Below are 20,559 nucleotides of genomic sequence, written 5' to 3' on the forward strand. Positions count from 1 at the left end.
GGGGCCACGTTTGAAAGTGTTCTTGGTCCCTCCTTTCAGGGGGCTCTGCCAGCTGGATAATTCAGCACCCAGGGACCTGCAGCACTGAGCCTTACAAACATGGCCACTCTGACCTTTGGTTTCCGTTAAGGGCATTTAGGCACAAGCTCAAGACCTGCCTGTTTGAAAGGTCACCTATGGAAAGTGAGACACTTGGGTGATGACAGCAAAGCCAACATTCACTATGGACACAGGGCTTATTGAACCATAGGCACCAGCCAACTCAAAACCTCCACTGGGGCAGCGCAATCCCACACCACTCCCAAGTGAGACTATGTACAGAGCACACATTTTGGCCCTATGCTAGTGCTACATGGGGCCAGCTCAGCAGTGAGGCCCCTTTCACTAGAAATGAAGAGGAGGATTTGAAGGGCAACATTAAAAAACCCCACAAGACATTCCCCCCCCCGCCCCCCCCAAATTACATCCCCACCTTTGGATCTCCCAGGCGCCTGCATTTTAGCTTGTCCATCTTTGGGGGCAGCGAATGTTTTCCATTTTATATACTGCACAGCTCTTTGCCAGTACAAGGATTATTAAGTGCCAATGCAAAAGCAAAAGGCCAGCTGACATCTCTCCCCTGCCACGTATTGGTGACCTGCCTCCTATGAATACAAGCTACAGGGGAGAGGCTGGCACTACGGACACATGTAAGTGAAGGCAGAGGCCCGGGGCCTTTTTAAGCCTGTTTACAGCAAGCAACATGCAGAAGATTTGATGGCAGTAAAGTGGGGCACAGTTTGCACTAAACCCCTTGGTGTTATAATAATTGTGTTTGGGATTAGGAACACGTTTTGTTGGTTGGTATTTAATTCCTTTTCTCCTGTTTTTATTTATATATACACATATAAATTACAGTTGTCACAATTCTCATTCATTCCAGAGTCTCTTGTTGATACAATAGTAGCATTTTACACTAGGGAGGAAAGAAAGAATTACACATTTAATTTCACCTTCCTTTGATGAGCTGATAGATCCTGGTCATTACAGTATCTTAAAGCAAATTACATATACAAGAGCTTCATGCACACGAACAAATAAAAATATGCTATAATACAGAAGCTAGCTGCCAGGGGAAGAGTAATCACTTAAGTAGGAAAGTAACTGATTTTTTTGTTTTCCACAGTGACCAACATGGGGTTTGAATCCTGTCTCCTTAGTGCTAGGATGTGATTGTAATAATTTAAGCTGCTTTGTGAAAAGGAGGTAAGTTTTTCTAGCATTCTATTAAATTCCCACAAAGACTCATCTTCATATTGGATTAATGGGGACTGGAGAACTTCAGTCTAAAAACAGGCCTTAATTTACATCTGTACCTACAGCACAAGATTTATTTTTGTGCCTTTAGAACCATATTCATTTCTAATTGTCTAGACCCCACTGCCAGCTTGAGAACACAAGTGACAGTGATTCTGAAGTGCTGCTATGGTCCAGAGAGGGAGTTAGGGAAGCTTAGTGAATCTCCCAACTAAAATGAAGGCTGTAGGAAAAGCGAAATTCTGTGCATAGAAGTTTCAATTAAAAATTGGAATGGGGGTCACTTATATAGTATCTGGAGTTCAAATGTATTTTAATGTTGGGCAAATTTACTGTGGAAGCAAGCTACACAGGGAGAGGCTGTCCTAACCCTTTCGTATTAAAGGAATAGAGTAACATCTGTTAAGGTTAGAGAAGGATTAGTAAGGCTTTTGACACAGTCCCGCATGACATTCTCATAAGCAAACTAGGAAAATGTGGTCTACAGGAGATTACCATAAGGTGGGTGCACAACAGGTTGAAAGACTCTACTCAAAGAGTACTTATCAGTGGTTCACTGTCATAGTGGGAGGGTGTATGTAATGGTCAGTCCTAGGTCCAGGACAATTCAATAGAGTGGAGAGTAAAAGATGACACCAAGCCTGGAGAACTTCTAAACACTCTGAAGGACAGGATTAGAATTCAAACTGATCTTGATATACTGGAGAATTGATCCAAACTCAGCAAGATTAAATTCAATAAAGACAAGGCAAAGTACTTAAATGGGGAATAACTGGCTAGGTGGTCATACTGTTGCAGAGGATCTGGAGTTACAGAGGACAACAAACTGAATATGAGTCAACACTATAATGCAGCTGCAAATAAGGCGTATAGGGTGTCATATGTAAGACGACATTGTCCCACTTTAGTTGGCAGTAGTGAGGCCGGTGTCTAATTCTGGGCACCACACTTTAAGAATGTGGACAAACTGGAGAGAATCCAGAGGACAGCAACAAAAATGATCAAAGGTTTAGAAAACCTGACCTGTGAGGAAAGGTTTAAAAAAAACTGGGCATGTTTAAGTCTTGAGAAAAGACAGTTGAGGAGGGACCTGATAACAGGCTTCAAATCTGTTAAGGGCTGTTATAAAGAGGACAATGATCAATTGTTCTTCATGTCCACTAAAGGTCCGACAAGTAGTAATGGTCAATCTGCCGCAAGGGAGATTTAGGTTAGATATTTAAAAAAGTTTTCTCCCTATAAGGGTAGCTAAGGTCTGGAATAGCTTCCAACAGAGGTCGTGGACTCCTCACCATTAGAAGTTTTTAAGAATAGGCTGGACAAACACCAGTCAGAGATGGTCTAGATTTACTTGGTTCTGCCTCAATGCAGGGGGCAGGATTTGATGACTTCGACGTCTCTCCTAGTCCTATATTTCTATAGTTCTATGAACACCTGCTTTTCAAAGTCCATGAGCCCTGAATGCCATGCTAAACTATACAAGTGGTACCAAAGTGTGAAAACGAGACAGACCTTTTAGAAAAACACAACGAGGAATCCGGTGGCACCTTAAAGACTAACAGATTTATTTGAGCATAAGCTTTTGTGGGTAAAAAAACCCACTTCTGTTTTTTTTAACCCACGAAAGCTTATGCCCAAATAAATCTGTTAGTCTTCAAGGTGCCACCGGACTCCTCGTTGTTTTTGTGGATACAAACCTTTTAGGAATCACACGCATTAAATCAAAGGAGGACGGGCAGTTACCAACTGCTGGTAGCACAGTAACTCTAGACTCTAGGGAAAGGGGTGGTTAGGAAAAGCACCACACACTGAAGAATTCTGAATAGCATGGAAATATTTAACTACAAAAAGCAGCAGGGGAGGGTGGGTCATGGAAGGAGAGAGAGAGATTGCATAGACAGAAGTGAAAGAATCAAAAGCATGCATTGCCACAGTAAGAAAAGCAGCCTTGGCATTTACAACAGGAGGGCAACGGATAGCTCTTTGGTGTCACACAGCAGCCATTATGGGGTTGGAGGAGACCTACGGCCTTCAACTCTCAGCACCACAGACTAAACCTCTCCCTTTTTCAACTACTTCTCCCTAGCAGCGGAGACCATTCTGCCAGCCCTCACCACCTCCAATCTAACGTGTTTTACAAAGACATGCCCTTGCCTGCAGCAACTGCTCATGGAAAAGGAAGAGTAAAATAGTCCACGATTCTATACCCCCGTCATTGGCGGTTTTTAAGAACAGTTTAGACAAACACCTGTCAGTGAATGTCTAGGTACACCCGGGGCTGCCTCAGCACAAGGAAAGGACAATATGACCTCTCAAGGTCTCTGCCAGCCCTACATTTCTATAATTCTATGAATTTTAGCTGTCCTTCATGCAGCTGAAAACAAGGAGGAGCCAGCACCATGCCCACAGACCATCTGAGAATTGCTGCACAGGGTTTTCTAGAACAGATTCATTCTAAGACATTACTTCTGCTTATTTAACTGGATACTGTCTACTCACAGGAGCCTACAGGGATTACTCACTCAGTTCTGTAGAAGGCCACAAGCAGAAACATGTACTGGATGGCCTCTTATGAGTGGGTACAAACATCTGCAAAGGAATGTCAGTGGGGTAACTGGATGGAAAGGGGAAACACTATCAGCCAGATATAGAGGTTTATTTCTTATTCCTTGGTCTAGTACAGGACAGCATAGAGACAGAGAAAAGGTAAAGAAAACACTGGACATGTTTAAAATGAAAAGTATCCCAGGCCTAGATAACAGTCATGCACCAGCTTTCAGGAAAGTGAGGACAGAATTTTGCAAAGTTTTAGCATTTTTAAAATGCTTCTCCATGACAAGATAAAGAACTGGAAAATCTAGCATCCATGAGAGAGGAGAATCATTGTGCAGAGAAGGCAATAGCAATTTTGTATTAGTTAAAACTAGGATGACCAGACAGCAAGTGTGAAAAATCGGGATGGGGTGGGGGGTAATAGCAGCCTATATAAGAAAGAGACCCCAAAATCGGGACTGTCCCTATAAAATTGGGACATCTGGTCACCCTAGTTAAAACACACCATACAGCATGATTTTGTAACAGGAAGACAGCTGATGCAAGGTATCTTTGCTGAGCTTTGCAGAAAGGTTACACATCTGCTCGGCAATTAAAAAAATTGATCTTACAGTTGTGTTATAGGTTGAGACAAAGCATCAGAAAGGTCTGGCATGTAAAGTAGACTGGTGGATTAAAAACAGACACAGGGTAGGAAAGTGAATTTTATTAGCCTGAAAAAGATACATTATCTTTCCTAACAGGACTACCAGCTTTAGTACCACTCATTACCACTAATATACATCAGCACTAAAATAAATTGGATCCCTGGTAAAGCAGTTTGTCCTGAAGTTAGGGTGCAAACTGCTGCATCAAAAACCTCCACATGCAGGAGAATCATCTTTACATTAACTACTGCAATACATGAAAGTGTTTTACATACTTGTGAACTACGCAAGATTGTGGGCACTACCAGAAGCTATTAACAATCGCTTGGTCCATGGCTGCATATATAAGTAGCGAGACAAGGAGCTATACAATCATACTCAAAGCAATACACATCTTTTAGTACAGAGGGCGTCTGCTTACTGTAGATAAAAGGTCTGTGCAGAGGGGACCAAACATCTAAAATAAAGCTGTCATGCAGAGTATAGAGCAGGAAAAGATGGAGTTTACCAGAAAAAGGCTTGATGCCATCAGCACAAATGAAACATGGCACTAGGACACAGCCACAGATGGCAGAACACAAACGCAAAGCAATATCAGTTCTGTAGAAGGCAATAGCAATAGCTATGTTGTGTATTCTCTTTGCAAAGAAAGGATAGCAGAACCTTGGAGGGTAACCAGAAGGAGCCTAAATTTTACACATACATATGAGATGGGGCTAAGAGGAAGTTAAGTTTATCTTTATTGGTGAAGAAAACTTGATGGCATATGGGATGGAACATTGTCCAACTAACTAAATTGTTCAGACTGCTGAGTAATTCAGAACCCAGGGAGCACAAATTACAAGATTAAACTGAGTTCAGGGTGAACTAGTACCAGTGAATAGGAAGCTTATGAAACTAAGATGGAAGATGATGTAAGTACTAGCTATTCTCATGGGGAAAGTAGTACTAAAGGTAGAACGAGATGTAACAAAATAGAATTAAAGGTGATCTCCAAACTAAAGAAATTGGGGCTAAGCCCTTTTACTACTTTGTGAATGTTCATAAAGGGTTTCTATTTTGCTTCTATCTCAAATATAAGCAACATCAAGTCATCTTCCCTATTTCGTAAGGGCCAGAAAACTAGTGTGATAGCTATTTCAGATCTTAATTGATGGTGCAAGGGTGTTTAGTCTTTAAAGTTCTTTCCTCCCAACTAGTTGTCAAGTGTTTAAATTAAGCAGACATAAGACCACATTTCCCCAGAATTCACTTTTACTGTACCCTACTACTAGTTCTCTAGTCATCTTGACTCCTCTACAAAGAGTGAAGTAGTCATTGCCTGAATTTACAGTGTATAACAAAGCACAAAAGACAATTACAAAAAATCTTCCAAGCCTTTTAAACACCTCAAAGTAATAGAGGACAATCCCATTTTTTACACATTTGGAGAAGGAGCCACACTGAGTTAGCTCACACACAAAACACTATTCTCAGACACTGGAAGTGGCAAGTTGAGTGTCCTATAAAAGACAAAGGAAAACTGTAGCATGACATGAAAATAAATTTTAGCAATAAAGCAGTGGTGAAGAAGGCAAGGTGCAGCAGCCAGTAACACTACTGAAAATTGGAAAAGGAAATATCCCATTTGAGTCCTAGGCTAACAGATTTGCTGGGTGAGACCTTCCGGTCCAGAAATTCCATCTCTTACCTGAAAGTAACTGCTGCTGCTATTGAACCACTTTCACTTTGCCAAGTGAACGCCAATCAAGGTCTCCTGCTAAACTAAATTATTCAGGCTTTCAAACTCAGATTCCATTCTAACTAAGGCCCAATTCTGCAACCCTTACTCACAGAGAGTATCTGTTACACAAGTAGTTCCATTGGCTTTAATGGAAATACTCATGTAAGTCCTTATTCATCATGAGCAAGGACTACAGAACTAGCCCGAAGTCTGAAATGCTGACAGATTATATTAATACTAGTCAACTAAAGACACCACACACAATTCATTATTTTTGGAGACTTTTTTTTTTTTACCAAGTCTGTCCGAACCCACTTTGTTTTCAACACAACAAAAATTCACTATGAAAATCATGTGTTCTATTGCTAGAACCACCCATTTCACATGAGTAAGCTGGTTCAAAATGTCACGTTTTGATCAAGTACAATTGTGACTTCCTAAAACTTTACTTGCTGCTGCTACTTATTATAGTACCTCAGTAATAATGCTATAACTAAGGTTATGTCAAGCTTCTGTTTCAAATCAGTGTGGGTGATGAAGGTTTAATATTTTAGAAATTTCAAATCACAATCGGCTGGAATTTGACACTTAATTGGGATGCAGAAGTTTTCCTAAGCCAAACTTGGTACACCCCGGGCTAAGAAAGCTTATATCCATTTTAAAGGCTTAGTTTTGGCAATATTTTTAAGAGTTGTGAAAGACTAATCAAGCTATTTAGAAAGAAAGACCACTAAAGCACATGCACTATCATCATGGTCCTTATTTTCTAGTCACCTTTTATTACTATATTTAGTGGTTACTGCACTGTCATGAAACATGCTGGGGTTCTCTTCAGACAGTAGCAGTTATATAATAAAGCATATGGTCTACGTAGTGAGAGCAGGAGAGACTGTGAATCAGGACTGACACATTACGTTCTTGACTCTGGCTGCTGACTCACTGTGTGATCCTGGGCAACTTATGTACTTACCTACACAACCATAGAGCTACTGTGAAGCTAAATCTAATGGTTGAGATTTTCAAAACAGTTATGTGGAGTTAGTCATATGTTTTCCTTTAGTGTGCAGCTAAATTCTCAGTACCACTTGGGGGAAAAAAATCAACAATATCTGCAAAGCGCTTTGAGATCATCAGATGAACAGCTCTCAAGATGGGCAAAGTTCTACGATTATAGTTGGTCACTTACTTCTTTACGCTTGGTTTCTGGGCATTCAGATTGCAAAGTGAGAGTAGCTCCTTCGATATTTCTTGGCATGGGAGTTGAACCAGGATTTATAGTCAAATGAATCTGATCTGGAGAAATAATATGTTGCACATAACCCTGGGACATTCCTTCATGATCTGCTATTAAATGAAATCCTTCTTCATGACCCTCTGGTAAAAAAGGCAAGTGATCTCCACATTGTCCTTCATCCTCATCATCTTCTAATGTCCCATGGTCTTGTTCAATTAGAACAGTTGTCCTGTCATAAATTGTCCCAGATGATGAAGGAACCAGACCATTTTTGTCCACAAACCTCATCATTTTATCATCTTGGGTCAGTTCATCTTCTTCCACTTCATAGTAATGAATGCTGCCATCAGGACTATTTTCCCCCATGGTTTAATAGAATTCAGTGCAGGATCATGAAATTAAAATGTAACAACTCATCTGTAACAAGATTAGTACAAGAATAAGAATATCAATATTTAGATAAGGACTTCACCTAAATCCCTCAAGGGTGTGAACTTCAACAAGTTTATATTTCCTGCCCCATTAACTCACTTCCAGAAACCTTGTCTCGCTTTCAGAAAACCAAGACAAATAGTGCAGTTAAGTTTTTATTCAGTTCATATAGGAAAATACTTTCAAAAGTGCTCCAAATCTTCTAAATTATTAATATATATATTGTATGAGACCTGAAAAGGGCCTATAGTTCTCTTTTAGAGAAAGAAGAAACATCCCTCCACAGAGATTGGGCCTCTTGTACCTAAGTCTACTAAAAGCCACATGCAAATTACTGTATATTGCTGGAGAGCTGCCTTGAAATTATGAAACAAGCAAGAATCTCTTTGGGGGCAGGACTGTCTTTTCATTGTGTGTTTAAACAGTGCATAGCACAGCAGGACCCCATTTCCTGACTGGGGTCTCTAGGTGCAACTACAAGAGAAACAGTTTCAGCTCTTTACAACATAAAGTGCCAGGGTGAATGGGTTATAGTATGACACTATAACAGGAGTGTTTCTGTGCAAAAGTCTCCCAGATTTTATAAAAACAAGCTGAGAGCAAACATGCCCAGGGCAGTAGACCACGTTACTCTTCCACAGACATCTCTTGCTTGTTGCCTAGGGCTGCACTCGCTGAAACTGCATGAGCTTTGCTAACATGTTTGAACCTCAGGGCCGGGCTGGAGACAAATGACTACTGGACATGATACGTCACCAACCACAGGCCCTGAAAAACCACCCCCAGGAGCCAAGCGCCAGAATGAAGCAGGGAACAGCGTGCACCTATCACCGGCCCTCCAGCGCCGAGCCAGGTGGGCACGGGGCTGCTCTTGACATGACAGCAAAGCTCGGGCTGGAGCCGGGCCCCTGTGCTCGGCGCTGCACACGCACCCCGCCCCCGTCCCGGGCTGAGGCCAGGCCCCCGCCCCCACCCCCACCTTAGCCCCAGGCCGGGCCGCCTAGCGCGGCACCCCGGGCGGCAGGCTGACCCCGAGCGGGCTGACAGCGCGGGCCGGGCCGGAGCCAGAGGCCCAGATCCAGGGGCCCGGAGCGACGCCACAGCCCCGCCCGGGGAGCGGCCGCGCTCACTGGGCCCCGGCAGGGCCCCGAGCCGCCCCCGCCCCGGACGCAGCCCCCGGCTGGGCGCGCCCCGCTCTCACCAAGCGCCCGGTAACAGCGGCGGCGGCAACCTCCCAGCGGCACCATGATTACCCAACGCATCATTTCCGCTTCCGGCCCTCGCGCAGCACGCCGAGACCCGCCCCCGCGGGGAGGGACTAGGGGCGGGACCTCAGGCTGAGGCTTCCTGAAGGAGGAGGCGTGGCCAGGAGAGGGGGCGGGGCTTCATGTCAGAGGGCGGGGCCAGCAGGGGTGCAGTGGGGTGGCCCAGGTTGGGAGCAGGCTGAGGGCTGGGCAGCAGCCACCCCACTGCCCAGGCAGTGCTGCCAAGCCAGGCCAGGCCGGCCATAGAACAGACGGGGCCAGGCCAGGCCAGGCCGGCCATAGAACAGACAGGGGCGGGCCAGGCCAGGCCGGCCATAGAACAGACGGGGCCAGGCCAGGCCAGGCCGGCCATAGAACAGACAGGGGCCGGGCCAGGCCAGGCCGGCCATAGAACAGACACGGGCCAGGCCAGGCCAGGCCAGGCCGGCCATAGAACAGACGGGGCCAGGCCAGGCCGGCCATAGAACAGACACGGGCCAGGCCAGGCCAGGCCGGCCATAGAACAGACGGGGCCAGGCCAGGCCAAGCCAGGCCGGCCATAGAACAGACACGGGCCAGGCCAGGCCAGGCCAGGCCGGCCATAGAACAGACGGGGCCAGGCCAGGCCAGGCCGGCCATAGAACAGACAGGGGCAGGCCAGGCCGGCCATAGAACAGACGGGGCCAGACCAGGCCAGGCCGGCCATAGAACAGACAGGGGCCGGGCCAGGCCAGGCTGGCCATAGAACAGACAGGGGCCGGGCCAGGCCAGGCCGGCCATAGAACAGACAGGGGCCGGGCCAGGCCAGGCCGGCCATAGAACAGACAGGGGCCGGGCCAGGCCAGGCCGGCCATAGAACAGACAGGGGCCGGGCCAGGCCAGGCCGGCCATAGAACAGGCCAGGCCGGGCCAGGCCAGGCCGGCCATAGAACAGACACGGGCCAGGCCAGGCCAGGCCGGCCATAGAACAGACGGGGCCAGGCCAGGCCAGGCCGGCCATAGAACAGACAGGGGCAGGCCAGGCCGGCCATAGAACAGACGGGGCTAGGCCGGCCATAGAACAGACAGGGGTGGGCCAGGCCAGGCCAGCCATAGAACAGGCGAGGCCGGGCCAGGCCAGGCCGGCCATAGAACAGACAGGGGCGGGCCAGGCCAGGCCGGCCATAGAACAGACGGGGCCGGGCCAAGGGTCCATCCAGCCCAGCGTCCTGGCAGCCAGTGCCAGGCCCCAGAAGGGCTGAACAGAGCAGCGACTGGTCAAGTGACCCCTCCCCTGTTGCCCACTCCCAGCTTCTGGCAAACAGAGGCCAGAGCCACTGTCCCTGCCCAGCCTGGCTAATAGCCATTGATGGACCTACCCTCCACGAACTTAGAGTCTAGTTCTTTTTCGAACCCTGTTATAGTGCTGGCCTTCACAACATCCTCTGGCAAAGAGTTACACAGACTGACTGTGCGTTGTGTGAAGACATACTTCCTTTTGTGTTTTAAACCTGCTGCCTATTAACGGGGCAGCAGGGCCACAACTCCTCACAGGAACAGAAAGGTGAGGCCATTTTTAATGTGGGGACTCCCGTCAGCATGGCTGCATTGGGCCCAGGTGTGTCCTGGGCTGGGGTCAGTACAGTCAGGGCATGGAGGGTAACATTTACCCTTCTGTCATTCAGGGACTTTGGTGTTTAGCTTAGGGCAATAACTCACTTCTGTGTTTTAACCACTGCACTACTGCCTCAGAGGAGTGCGTGGGCAGCAGAGCAGGGACAGTAAGTGCTCAGGCATCACAGTAACACCAGGAGTAGGGTTGCCAACTTTCTAATCACACCAAACTGAACACCCCTGTCCCGCCTCTTCCCCGAGGCCCCACACCTGCCCCGCCTCTTCTCTGAGGTCCCACCCCCACTCTCTCCATCCCCCCTCCCTCTGTCACTCGCTCTCCCCCACCCTCACTCACTTTCACCGGGTTGGGGCAGGGGGTTGGGGGCTCTGAGTTGGGGCCGGGAATGAGGGGTTTGGGGTGCAGGAGAGGGCTCCGGGCTGGGTCAGGGGGGTGGGCGGAGTATGGGCTCTGGGCTGGGGTTGCAGGCTCCAGGTGTGGCCAGAAATGAGGGGCTGTGGGTGTGGCAGGAGACTCTAGCCTGGGGCAGGGGATCGGGGTGCAGGAGAGTGTTCGGGGTGTGGGGTCCCGGCGGTGCTTCCCATGGCTCTGAGGAATCGGCCGCCAGGTCCCTGCATCCCCTAGACGCATGGGCAGCCATGGAAGCTCCGTGCACCCACAGGCACTGCCCCCGCAATTCCCATTGATCACAGTTCCCAGCCAATGGGAAATGCGGAACCAGCCCTTGGGGCGGGGGGGCAGCACGCGGACCCTCCCTGGCCACCCATGCATCTAGGGGCTGCAGGGACCTGGCAACCGCTTCCGGGAGCCACATGGAGCTAGGGCAGGCAGGGAGCCTGCATTAGCCCCAGACCCCCCTTGCACCACCGACCAGACTTTTAACGGCCCGATCGGCAGCGCCGACCTTGAGCCGCCAGCAGGTCCCTTTTGGACCAGACGTTCCAGTCAAAAACCGGACACCTGGCACCCCTAACGAGGAGGGAGGTGGTGAGTCAGCCGCCTTTACACGTAGCACGATGAGGATAACTGCCTGCCAAGGAAGAAGAAAAATGGGCTGTAACACATGCCCACCTTCTAAGGTGAGGTGGGAAGGGCAGTTTTTTCATGCTCGTGACATGGCTTGAGCTCTTCCAGAGGAAGGCAAAGGGGTGTTAATGAAGTCTTATTGTACTTGCAGAGACTGGCGTGCTGACCTTTTATGGCTGATCACGACTAACATCTACTTATTTGAAACTTCGGTGCTGCCCAAAGCCAGGGCAATGTACAACAGCCTGCATCTGGGGACTGTGTGCTTTAACTCCTGATGCATGGCACCAGCTTTGTCCTGGCACTCCCTACCCTCTGCTGTTTTGCCTATTACCACAGCCTCTGTGGATCCTTGGGAAAGCCACGTCCTTCAGTCACTTGTCAGCCATAAACATTTGCCTCATGTTTTATGTTCTTTCTTTCAAGCCATAGCTATTAGCCAGATGGATCCCAGCAATAAGCCCTAGGCAACCTTCCGTGGTGCCTCAGACCACTGCCCCACCCAGCTTTCCTCTCAGGTTACCTTAGTGCTTCTTGGCTCTGCTCACCAGGTTCTTATTTTATCTTCAGGGAATTCTATCAAAGAGATCTATTGAGACTGCTTTCTCACAGACTCATAGACCTTGTCAGAAGGGACCATTGTGATCATCTAGTGCAGTGGTCACTAACTGGTCAATCCTAGAGGATCTCCCAGTCGATCGTGATCTCCAGTGGTAGTGGTGTGGCTGCCGCTAAGGCTACCCCAGCTCCACACCACTCCAGGGACCGACCACTGCAGCCCCAGGGCTCCGGGAGCAAGGGTCTCCCTCCATGCACACTACTCCTGCCTGCAAGCACCACCCCTGCAGCTCCCATTGGCCAGGAGAGCTGCGAGGGCAGTGCTTGCAGAGAGGGGCAGTGTGCCTCCTGTCCTTCCCTCCCCAGGGCCACAGGAGCGCGTTGGCCCCTTCCAGGAGCAGTGTGGAGGCGGTGTAGGCAGGGAGCCTGCCTTAGCCTCACTGCTCTCGCTGCCAACCGGCTGTGGGGAGGTTCCAGACTCGACACTACACAGTACACTGTGTAGTGGTTACACAGTAACGTGGTTGCAGATAGGGCTTAAAGCAAAACTGGGATTGTTTTAAGTGTGATTTTGTACTTAGAATGGGCTTGCTTAAAACTAAAATTAGAGAATTCCCAAGGGCAGCCAGTCAGTTGTGAACTAGACACAGACCCACCTGTCTGGCATATACACACCTGCTACTAGGCCTGAGCAGCTCCTAAAGCAAAAGAGCAGAGAGGAGGGAACTTACTGTAGGGTTAATTTTAACCTCTCTTCTCCCCGCTGCCCTAGGAGCCATTAGGCAGCTCTAACCTTTCTACCTTTCCTTTAGGTGCTGAGCGATTTATTGAACAGAGGGCCTGGAGGGGAAGCTGTGTCAGGGTGGTGGCTGCTCAGTGCCTTGAGTGCTAATATTGGCATTATACATAAATCCATCGCTGTCTGAGAATACAGCATGGACCTGTCCAAGACCAAGGCGCCCTCTGCACTGAAACCAGCTTGAGTAATAGGGTTCATCGTCATCCCGATACTGCACAGTGTGAGCACAAGCTCAGCTAGTCACATGAAGACATGATGTATTTCTGGTGAGAAACTATATGAAGCACAGCAACTTCTGAGATCACCCGCCTCCTGCATCTTTGCTCTTGGTGAAGCAAGGAAGCCTACGAGCGAGCCAAGCAGTAAAGACATTAGCAAGAAAATGTTCATAGTCCATCATGTTCCTCTACTGGTCAGTTTCAAACTCCTGGCTGTGGATGATTAATGCTAAATCCCAGGCATAATCACTATCCCTGCCAAGAGAAACCATACTGCCACTTTACACCAGCTACTGACCACCTATGCATCAGATTTCTCCATGTGCATGCAACAGTTTAGCAGGGAAGTGTAACCCTGAGAATGTAAGACAAGAATGTATTTCAGTGTTGGCTTGATTATGTAGAGCATTTTTCAGACCAACCTTGTCCCCCTCTACTTATATCCCTTTTAACCAAGTCAGTCTCTCTTCACAGTACAATCAGTAACTGTGTGTAACAGTTAGGAGCCCAAGTAGTCTATTACCTGTTCCCTACACCTGTGTAACTCAACCTTTTCAATCAGATTTTCCTTAAAAAAAAAAAAAAAAAAAAGTTTTATTCCAAGTTTGAAAGCATTAGGAGTGTATCAGTGTAGATATAAAAGAAAGCTCTCTAGGAAACTGTCCTTAAAGGAGTCAACAATTTTTAACTGTAAGTCTTTTTTCTTTGGAAGTTTAAGAGTAGCAACGATGTATTACTATCATTTTTTGGCTTTTGATTTACTATATATAGACTTGACAGTAACAGGAAGTTTTGTACTTAAAGACTGAAGCAGTTGAGAGATAGTCCCTTAAAAAATTCCTAAAAGGAAGTGAGTTTTTCACAATGATTTGACTTTTTTTTTTAAATATAATTAGTCATTACTTTGAAACCGATAATTGCTCCTTAGAAAGTTGCAACCTGCCATTTGCTGGTTAAAGATAATGGTTTTGGGGAATATGATACATTAAAAAAACTAATAAAATACAATTGATATGTTGTGCAAATGAATATTTTGTGCAGCCAGATGCTATCTTACTAAAATATTAGGCCAAATTCACCACTGGCATAAACTGGTACAGCGCCACTGAAATTGCTAAATGGTGAATTTGGCCTCTTATGGTTTAGTGCAGTGGTTCTCAGCCTATTTACCATTGTGAGCTACATATGCAGCTCTCTGTGTGTTATGTGGGCCACATCCACACAATATATATACTACCTGTCAGGCCCTGAGGATGTCACATGGGCTGCAGCTGTGTGCTGATTGGGCCGCAAGCAGCCTATGGGTTGAAAACCACTGGTTTAGTGGAACTAGACAGGTGAGGGGGAAGGTGTTTCCTCCTAACTGTTGGAGACAAAGGTGTAAAAGATCAGGAATTTCTCAAACTAAAAAGAGAGAAAAGGAAATGGTATCTAGAAAGGGAAGTACGTAAGACAGAGCACTTTAACCCCCAAAACCGGGAAGCCAAGTGACAGACCACAGGCTGCAGCTCTATCCAGAGAGAAGGAAGTAGAACAAACACTCATTGTAGCTATTGTTAACAGGATTATAGCATCAAAATATAAGTAAAGATAGAAAAAGTTGCTGCTCGACAATATGATGGAAGAAGATGTTTAAAATGGAATTTGCAAAACTAAACAACAATTCATCAGTACTGTATTGGGTCAATGAAAATACTGAGATGAAATTAGTCTTAGCACTGAACCATCTCACATTATGCTGGCTATCAGTCACTGGTCTCATAACAAATAGCAAACATCTTCAGCAAATAAGCTGATCTACCTAGGTCTGGATAATAGTATTTTCACAGTCTCTTCATCTAGGTATAGAATTGTTCAATTTCTTCTCATTCACCTGTTTGCGTGAGCACTAAACAAACCCTAAGCAAGGCTCTTCCCTGCAGTCTACTGATCAGTTTATGCAATGTTAGCAAGAGACCTGGGCATTCTTGTTCTGTGGCTCATTTCTCACTCTGCTTCATACTTTTAAAGGGATGGGATTTAATTAAAATGAACAGACCAAACACCCCAACCAGCCAACAGGGAAACAGGCTGAAAGCCAGGCTGGGAAAGTGCACTAAGATGACTATTGTTATTTTAAATAAAAGGAACTTTAAAATTGAGGTTTTAATACAAGTTAAATAATTAAAATACAGTATAAAATGTCAGTGCTCTGTGTCTTATAAAACATTTAGAAATTCAATATTCTTTACAACTTAATACATTGATAACTGGTTCTACATGTCTGATCTGTGTTTAATATCAATAGATTGTACTCTGAATAAAATACTGTAATGTTCTGAAGGTGCTACGCTCGGTACAAAAGTATTTTTACAGTAACTTAATAGCTTCATCTAAAAAACAGATTAGCTGCATCTAGAATTCATGGGGAGTTGCCGTCTCTCAAGAGGAACTGCTCGATGAACTGCCGAGCCTTCCTCTTCTCGGTTACATCAGGCGTAGGATGGTGGGGAGGAGGTCGCAGCAACAAGCCACCAAATATACTAGCTGCATGAAAGACACAATACAAACCAGTCAATAGCCAGATGTCAATGATAATTCCTCCCAAAAGAAAACTGGGGAGCACTTGGATTCCACTTGGGGATGGGTGGGAGAGGAGGAGGAGCGGGTAATGCAAAGTTGGCCATCACACAATTTTTCCTTTTTTCAGCAGCACTTTCTAATGTTCTTCATGCCAATAGAGGGTGTTTTTTGGTGTGACAATGCCTTATTTACTGCTTTTCTGGCCGAAGTCTGATTCCTGCCAGGTTACATACCAGGCACCAGAAATAGCAGACAGCAAAGGCCCACTAATGCAATCATTTCAGAGAAACACATGGCTTGTTATATGAACTACTACAAGTCCCCACCGAGCAGACTTGTCACTTTGTTCACCTTACCGAGAATATTCACATCCAAGTGGTTTTTCCCTGAATTTTTCAGTAGTTCCCGTAAAAACGCCATCAGATAGTTAAACACATTTTTATGGCATATGGGCAGCATGGAGACAACCTGGAAAGAAAGTAAGAACTTTACTGTGAAAAACCACCAAGAGAATGGTTAGAAGCTCAAAGCATCAATACAATTACATAAGCCTTAATGATACATAATAAAAACCAGGAGCCCCAGTGCTAGGTACCTTCTAGAGCCATGAGACTATAAGCTCGTTGGGGTTTGAGCCCGTTATCTGCATGGCACAGAACACTCAAACTCCGTGTTCATTTAAGGCATTATGTTAACCCTCTGCATCAGTGCCTGCATTACCTGATTGCTCAATGTGTAATTGTTGGCACAATGCAAGCAGTTGTTGTAAAGGCTGTAGCAGATAACAGGCTCTGGCAGGCTTTCCAGGAACAGCAGCAGGGCCTCAGCTACTGAATGGTTGCTGCCGACTGACCCGATGGTGGTTAAAGAAAAGGTAGTGAAGTGATCTGGTTTGTTAGCATCTCTGCTGAACCTTTAATCATTGGTGAGGTCTCACCACAACTCCCAAACATGTTCATAGCTGGTAGATAGAGCCCTGCGCAGATACAAAAATGTGTATCCGATCCAATCCGCAAAAATTGTCTGTGGATATCCACGGATTTGCAGGGCTCTACTTACTGTGGCTGGGCTGAGGCTCCAAAGCACCCCCAGCCAGAGCCTGGTCGGGGAGAGCCACATGGGCTGCTGGGGGGAGCCTGCGTGAAGTCGCGGACCCTCCACCTGCCCTGGATGGAAGGCCTGGGAGTCAGGGACACAGGCCGTGGGCTGCTCAGGCCCCTGCCCAGGGCAGGTGGAGGGACCCAGGCTCCCCACAGCTGCCAGCGCGGCTCTCGCCAGGGGGGCAGCTCAGAGCCACAGCCCAACCATGGTAAGAGCCAGGTGAGCAGCTGTGGCAGCCACGGCGGACCCTCCACCTGTCTTGGGCGGGGAACCCGAGCAGCCCCCAGCCTGTGTTCTTGACCCCCCGGTCTCCTTCCCAAGGCAGGTGGAGGGTCTGCGCTGCTGTTCCTCACAGCTGCCTGCCCGGCTCTTACTGTCAGAGCCCTGTGCGGATACAAAATTTGTATCTGCATCCACGCTATCATCTGCAAAAATGGTCCACGGCTATAAAGCGGATACCCACGGATTTTCAGAGCTCTACTGGTAGAGTTTGTACTATCCTGAGTGATTCCACATAGCAAACAAATGACAGGTATACATGGTCCCAGTACCAGTCACTATTCTATTCTACACATGTTCTTACACCACGCTAGTCTCTCTAGGATCTGAACACCTTCCAGAAGTATATTAAGCTACATGACTAACTTCTGTCATGTGTTTGTTCTTTCCTCCTTTCCCCAGGGGAAGGCATGTGTGCAGTGGAGTGTTTTGGATAATCTATATTTTATATATACACATATTGCTATATGTTTATGTTAGAGACGACAAGGTCAAAGAAGCATGTCTTGCACTTTGAGCAAGGTGGGAAGGTTTGGGATGGGCCTTAATTCCTGAAGGAATTCACTGCAGTATTGGGGTGGCCCCAAGTAAGCTTGGTCATCCTGCACTGACCATCGGTCCATTTAGCAAAGACCTGGCAGATACATCGTGACTTGATACAATCAGTGCTAAAGAAACACATCTCAGTTAACAGAGTTCAAGGGACAAGACAATGTAATGGAGCCACCAGGGCTGCTTGAGGCTCCAAGTGTAAAGTGGTTCCAAGCACAGGACACACAAATCAGCCTCACTGAACATTAGTTCCAAAGGATACGGAGCGTATCGAGCATTGCCGTATCCAAGCAGTCTCGGATCTGCTCAAATTCAGATCTTAGGCCTGGCTGCTGAAACAGGTCTTCCTGCAACAGAAAAATCGCAGGTGTTAGAGTCACAGAGTGGGAAATAAACAGAATAATCTGTTACAATGCTATTTACTGTAACTACGTGTGACCCATACTTTACCCAGAGACCCCACAATAGGTGTACAAGGTGCCACGAAAGTCTCTCCAGACTGGTACATATCAGCAGGCACCACATTGTCAACCGTTCTAGCCCAGGTTACTGTATTGCAGTACGAAACAAAGGAAAGGAAAACAGCTGCTGACATACATTACTTGGATCTTTACACAAAGCCAGTCTCCTTCACGCTCAGTGCATTCAAGGGGCTCGTGCCTCTTGTCACACGAGTCTCCTTTATATCTCCTTATACTTGCGAGAAGGGACTCTTCCCACTTCTGGCTAATGTCCACGCTGCTACCATCAACAAAAGCTGTTAATTTCCATGATGTTCTTCAAAACTCAGCTAAGTGTCCGGCAGAACAAAGGGTGGTTTCTCAAATGCAGACATTGCCTACCTGCTGGGAAGCATTGCGGTACAGATGATCCACCATCATCCACAGCTCTTTGGGGATGTCCAGGGGCTTCTCATCCCGAAAAATGTCATCACTCATCTGTAGCGGCAGCAGGGTCTGCAAAGGACCAAGCCAGACTCTTATTTAACTCTGAAAAGCACTGAGAGTGAGAGACAGGGGTGTCAGAGTTAAGGAACATTACAGAGTAGGGCAGCCTCACCCACTGGTCTGAGTATAGACTAATACAGCACACACACAGTACCCCCACCTGTACGGATGGCAAACTGCTTCACATACATACACATGCACACACAAAACACACACATTTCCAGTATAGCACCACCTAAATGAAATAACGAATGGGCACCAAATGCACATCAGTCAGGAGAAGGCCATGGACACGGAGGTAGATCTCTACTCATAGGAAAAGTGCCATGGGATCTTTAACACCAGGCAGAGCAGATAGAAACTCATTTTTTAACATTCTGCATGGAACTCAGTTAGTTCAAAGAGCCCAGGTGCACTGCATCAGAGAACAGAAGTTGCATCAACCAAGCCAACCCCTTCCGGGATTAAGGGAACAGGTGGTGTCAACGTGATTATTGGAGATAAACCCCATAATAGTAATAAAAGGAAATTGGGAGAATGCCTATTAACACTATGAGACAAGGGAGCAGCTTGAGGTTTAATAGCCTGGCACTGAGTGAGGGTTCTACTGGGATTGGAAAGGCAAGCTTCCCAAAGATCTTCTGCTCCCTCATTAACCTACCAGTTCTCGAATGGACTCTGCTGACATGTCCCGGATAGGTTCTCTCATGTAACACAGTGTCTGGATCGGAGACCCAAAGCAGCTGGGCAGGTAATTTCCCATCACAGACAGGAAATAATCCTTCCCCCTGTCAAGGTGCAAAATCAGAATGTCTTCGAGTTTCTCTTCCCCAGAGTTCAAACGTGTAGCTGTTGATTTATTAACAAACAGTTCCAATTCAATAGTCATTTCAGAATCTGCAGGAAGAAAATAAACATATGCTCAATAAATACCGTCATGAAACAAAGGAGTCCTATCAAATGGCAGATTAATACAGGGGCCATGACAGACTCCAAACAGAAACAAGCCAGATACTGGTTTATGAATATGGGATGAATAGTTAGAAGCAGAATCTTCTGGAAGAGTCAGTCACCTGGTAACAGGAAGCCCTTACTGGGGTTTGCAATCAGCCACTCTTTGCAGTAGTGGTCTTCATCCAGTTTGTTGATGAATTCAAATTGGCAAGGCACTTGTCCATTACGGATAGTAAAGGTCTCCACCTGCAGCTGCATGTACTTCACATCCTTGAAGAAGAACTAGGAACAAATATTGCCAGTGTCATCTCTTGCTTCTCCATCATCGCCCACTGCCGGCAACTTCCTCAAAGAGAAGGGAAAGGTCTTCCCCTAGAACATCCATGTGCCTCAGCTACTTAATCATTAGTTAATGAGATATCTGCCATGCCTGAACATTAAACACCCAGCTCCTGACATTAACTGTGACCTGCTCAGGCTGTATGTTTCCTAGGAACCCAGGTCATCTGTGCCAATCAGCCTTGTGGGACAAATTCATTGCTGGTGTAACTCCACTGAAGCTAGAGCTACACAGGGGACCCTAAATGCTCCATTTGCATAGATTTTCTGGTATCCAGCACTCCAAGCAGAGACATTCACGCAGTGACCTTCTCCAGAGGTCTCACTAGTTCGGGGTTTATTAGGTTTTATGTTTTTAAGAACAAGTTAAAGTGAGGGATACAGTTATTCCCTCTGTGCCCCAGTTGGGTAGTGCAGGGTGGCGGTGACTGTTTGGGTTTTTGAATGGAAAGTACCTGTTCCCAGCAGCTATGGAATATTTGT

General features: G+C 46.7%; 2 protein-coding genes across 4 annotated transcripts in view; both read right to left on the reverse strand.

Annotated features, from left to right (window-relative positions):
* The window catches only part of MTF1 (metal regulatory transcription factor 1), a 30,552-nt gene extending 21,399 nt beyond the window's left edge, over positions 1 to 9,153 (reverse strand). Inside the window, exons 1-2 of the mRNA XM_054011947.1 lie at positions 9,087 to 9,153; positions 7,406 to 7,870 (exon numbers count right to left, since the gene is read on the reverse strand). Of these exons, the coding sequence (XP_053867922.1) occupies positions 7,406 to 7,819 (414 nt within the window). The 5' untranslated portion in view covers positions 7,820 to 7,870; positions 9,087 to 9,153. The remainder of the gene's footprint in view (positions 1 to 7,405; positions 7,871 to 9,086) is intronic.
* A 6,315-nt stretch (positions 9,154 to 15,468) lies between these two features.
* INPP5B (inositol polyphosphate-5-phosphatase B) overlaps positions 15,469 to 20,559 on the reverse strand; it is a 38,311-nt gene continuing 33,220 nt past the window's right edge. For all 3 annotated transcript variants that reach the window (XM_054011907.1, XM_054011908.1, XM_054011909.1), the window contains 7 exons: positions 19,857 to 20,019; positions 19,445 to 19,680; positions 18,679 to 18,792; positions 18,099 to 18,183; positions 16,625 to 16,752; positions 16,261 to 16,372; positions 15,469 to 15,868 (listed from right to left, as the gene is read on the reverse strand). In XM_054011907.1, coding sequence (XP_053867882.1) covers positions 15,744 to 15,868; positions 16,261 to 16,372; positions 16,625 to 16,752; positions 18,099 to 18,183; positions 18,679 to 18,792; positions 19,445 to 19,680; positions 19,857 to 20,019 — 963 coding nt within the window. In that variant the 3' untranslated portion in view covers positions 15,469 to 15,743. The remainder of the gene's footprint in view (positions 15,869 to 16,260; positions 16,373 to 16,624; positions 16,753 to 18,098; positions 18,184 to 18,678; positions 18,793 to 19,444; positions 19,681 to 19,856; positions 20,020 to 20,559) is intronic.

The sequence above is a fragment of the Malaclemys terrapin genome, chromosome 22 (genome assembly GCF_027887155.1).
Source record: "Malaclemys terrapin pileata isolate rMalTer1 chromosome 22, rMalTer1.hap1, whole genome shotgun sequence".
In the NCBI taxonomy this organism is placed as follows: Eukaryota; Metazoa; Chordata; order Testudines; family Emydidae; genus Malaclemys; species Malaclemys terrapin.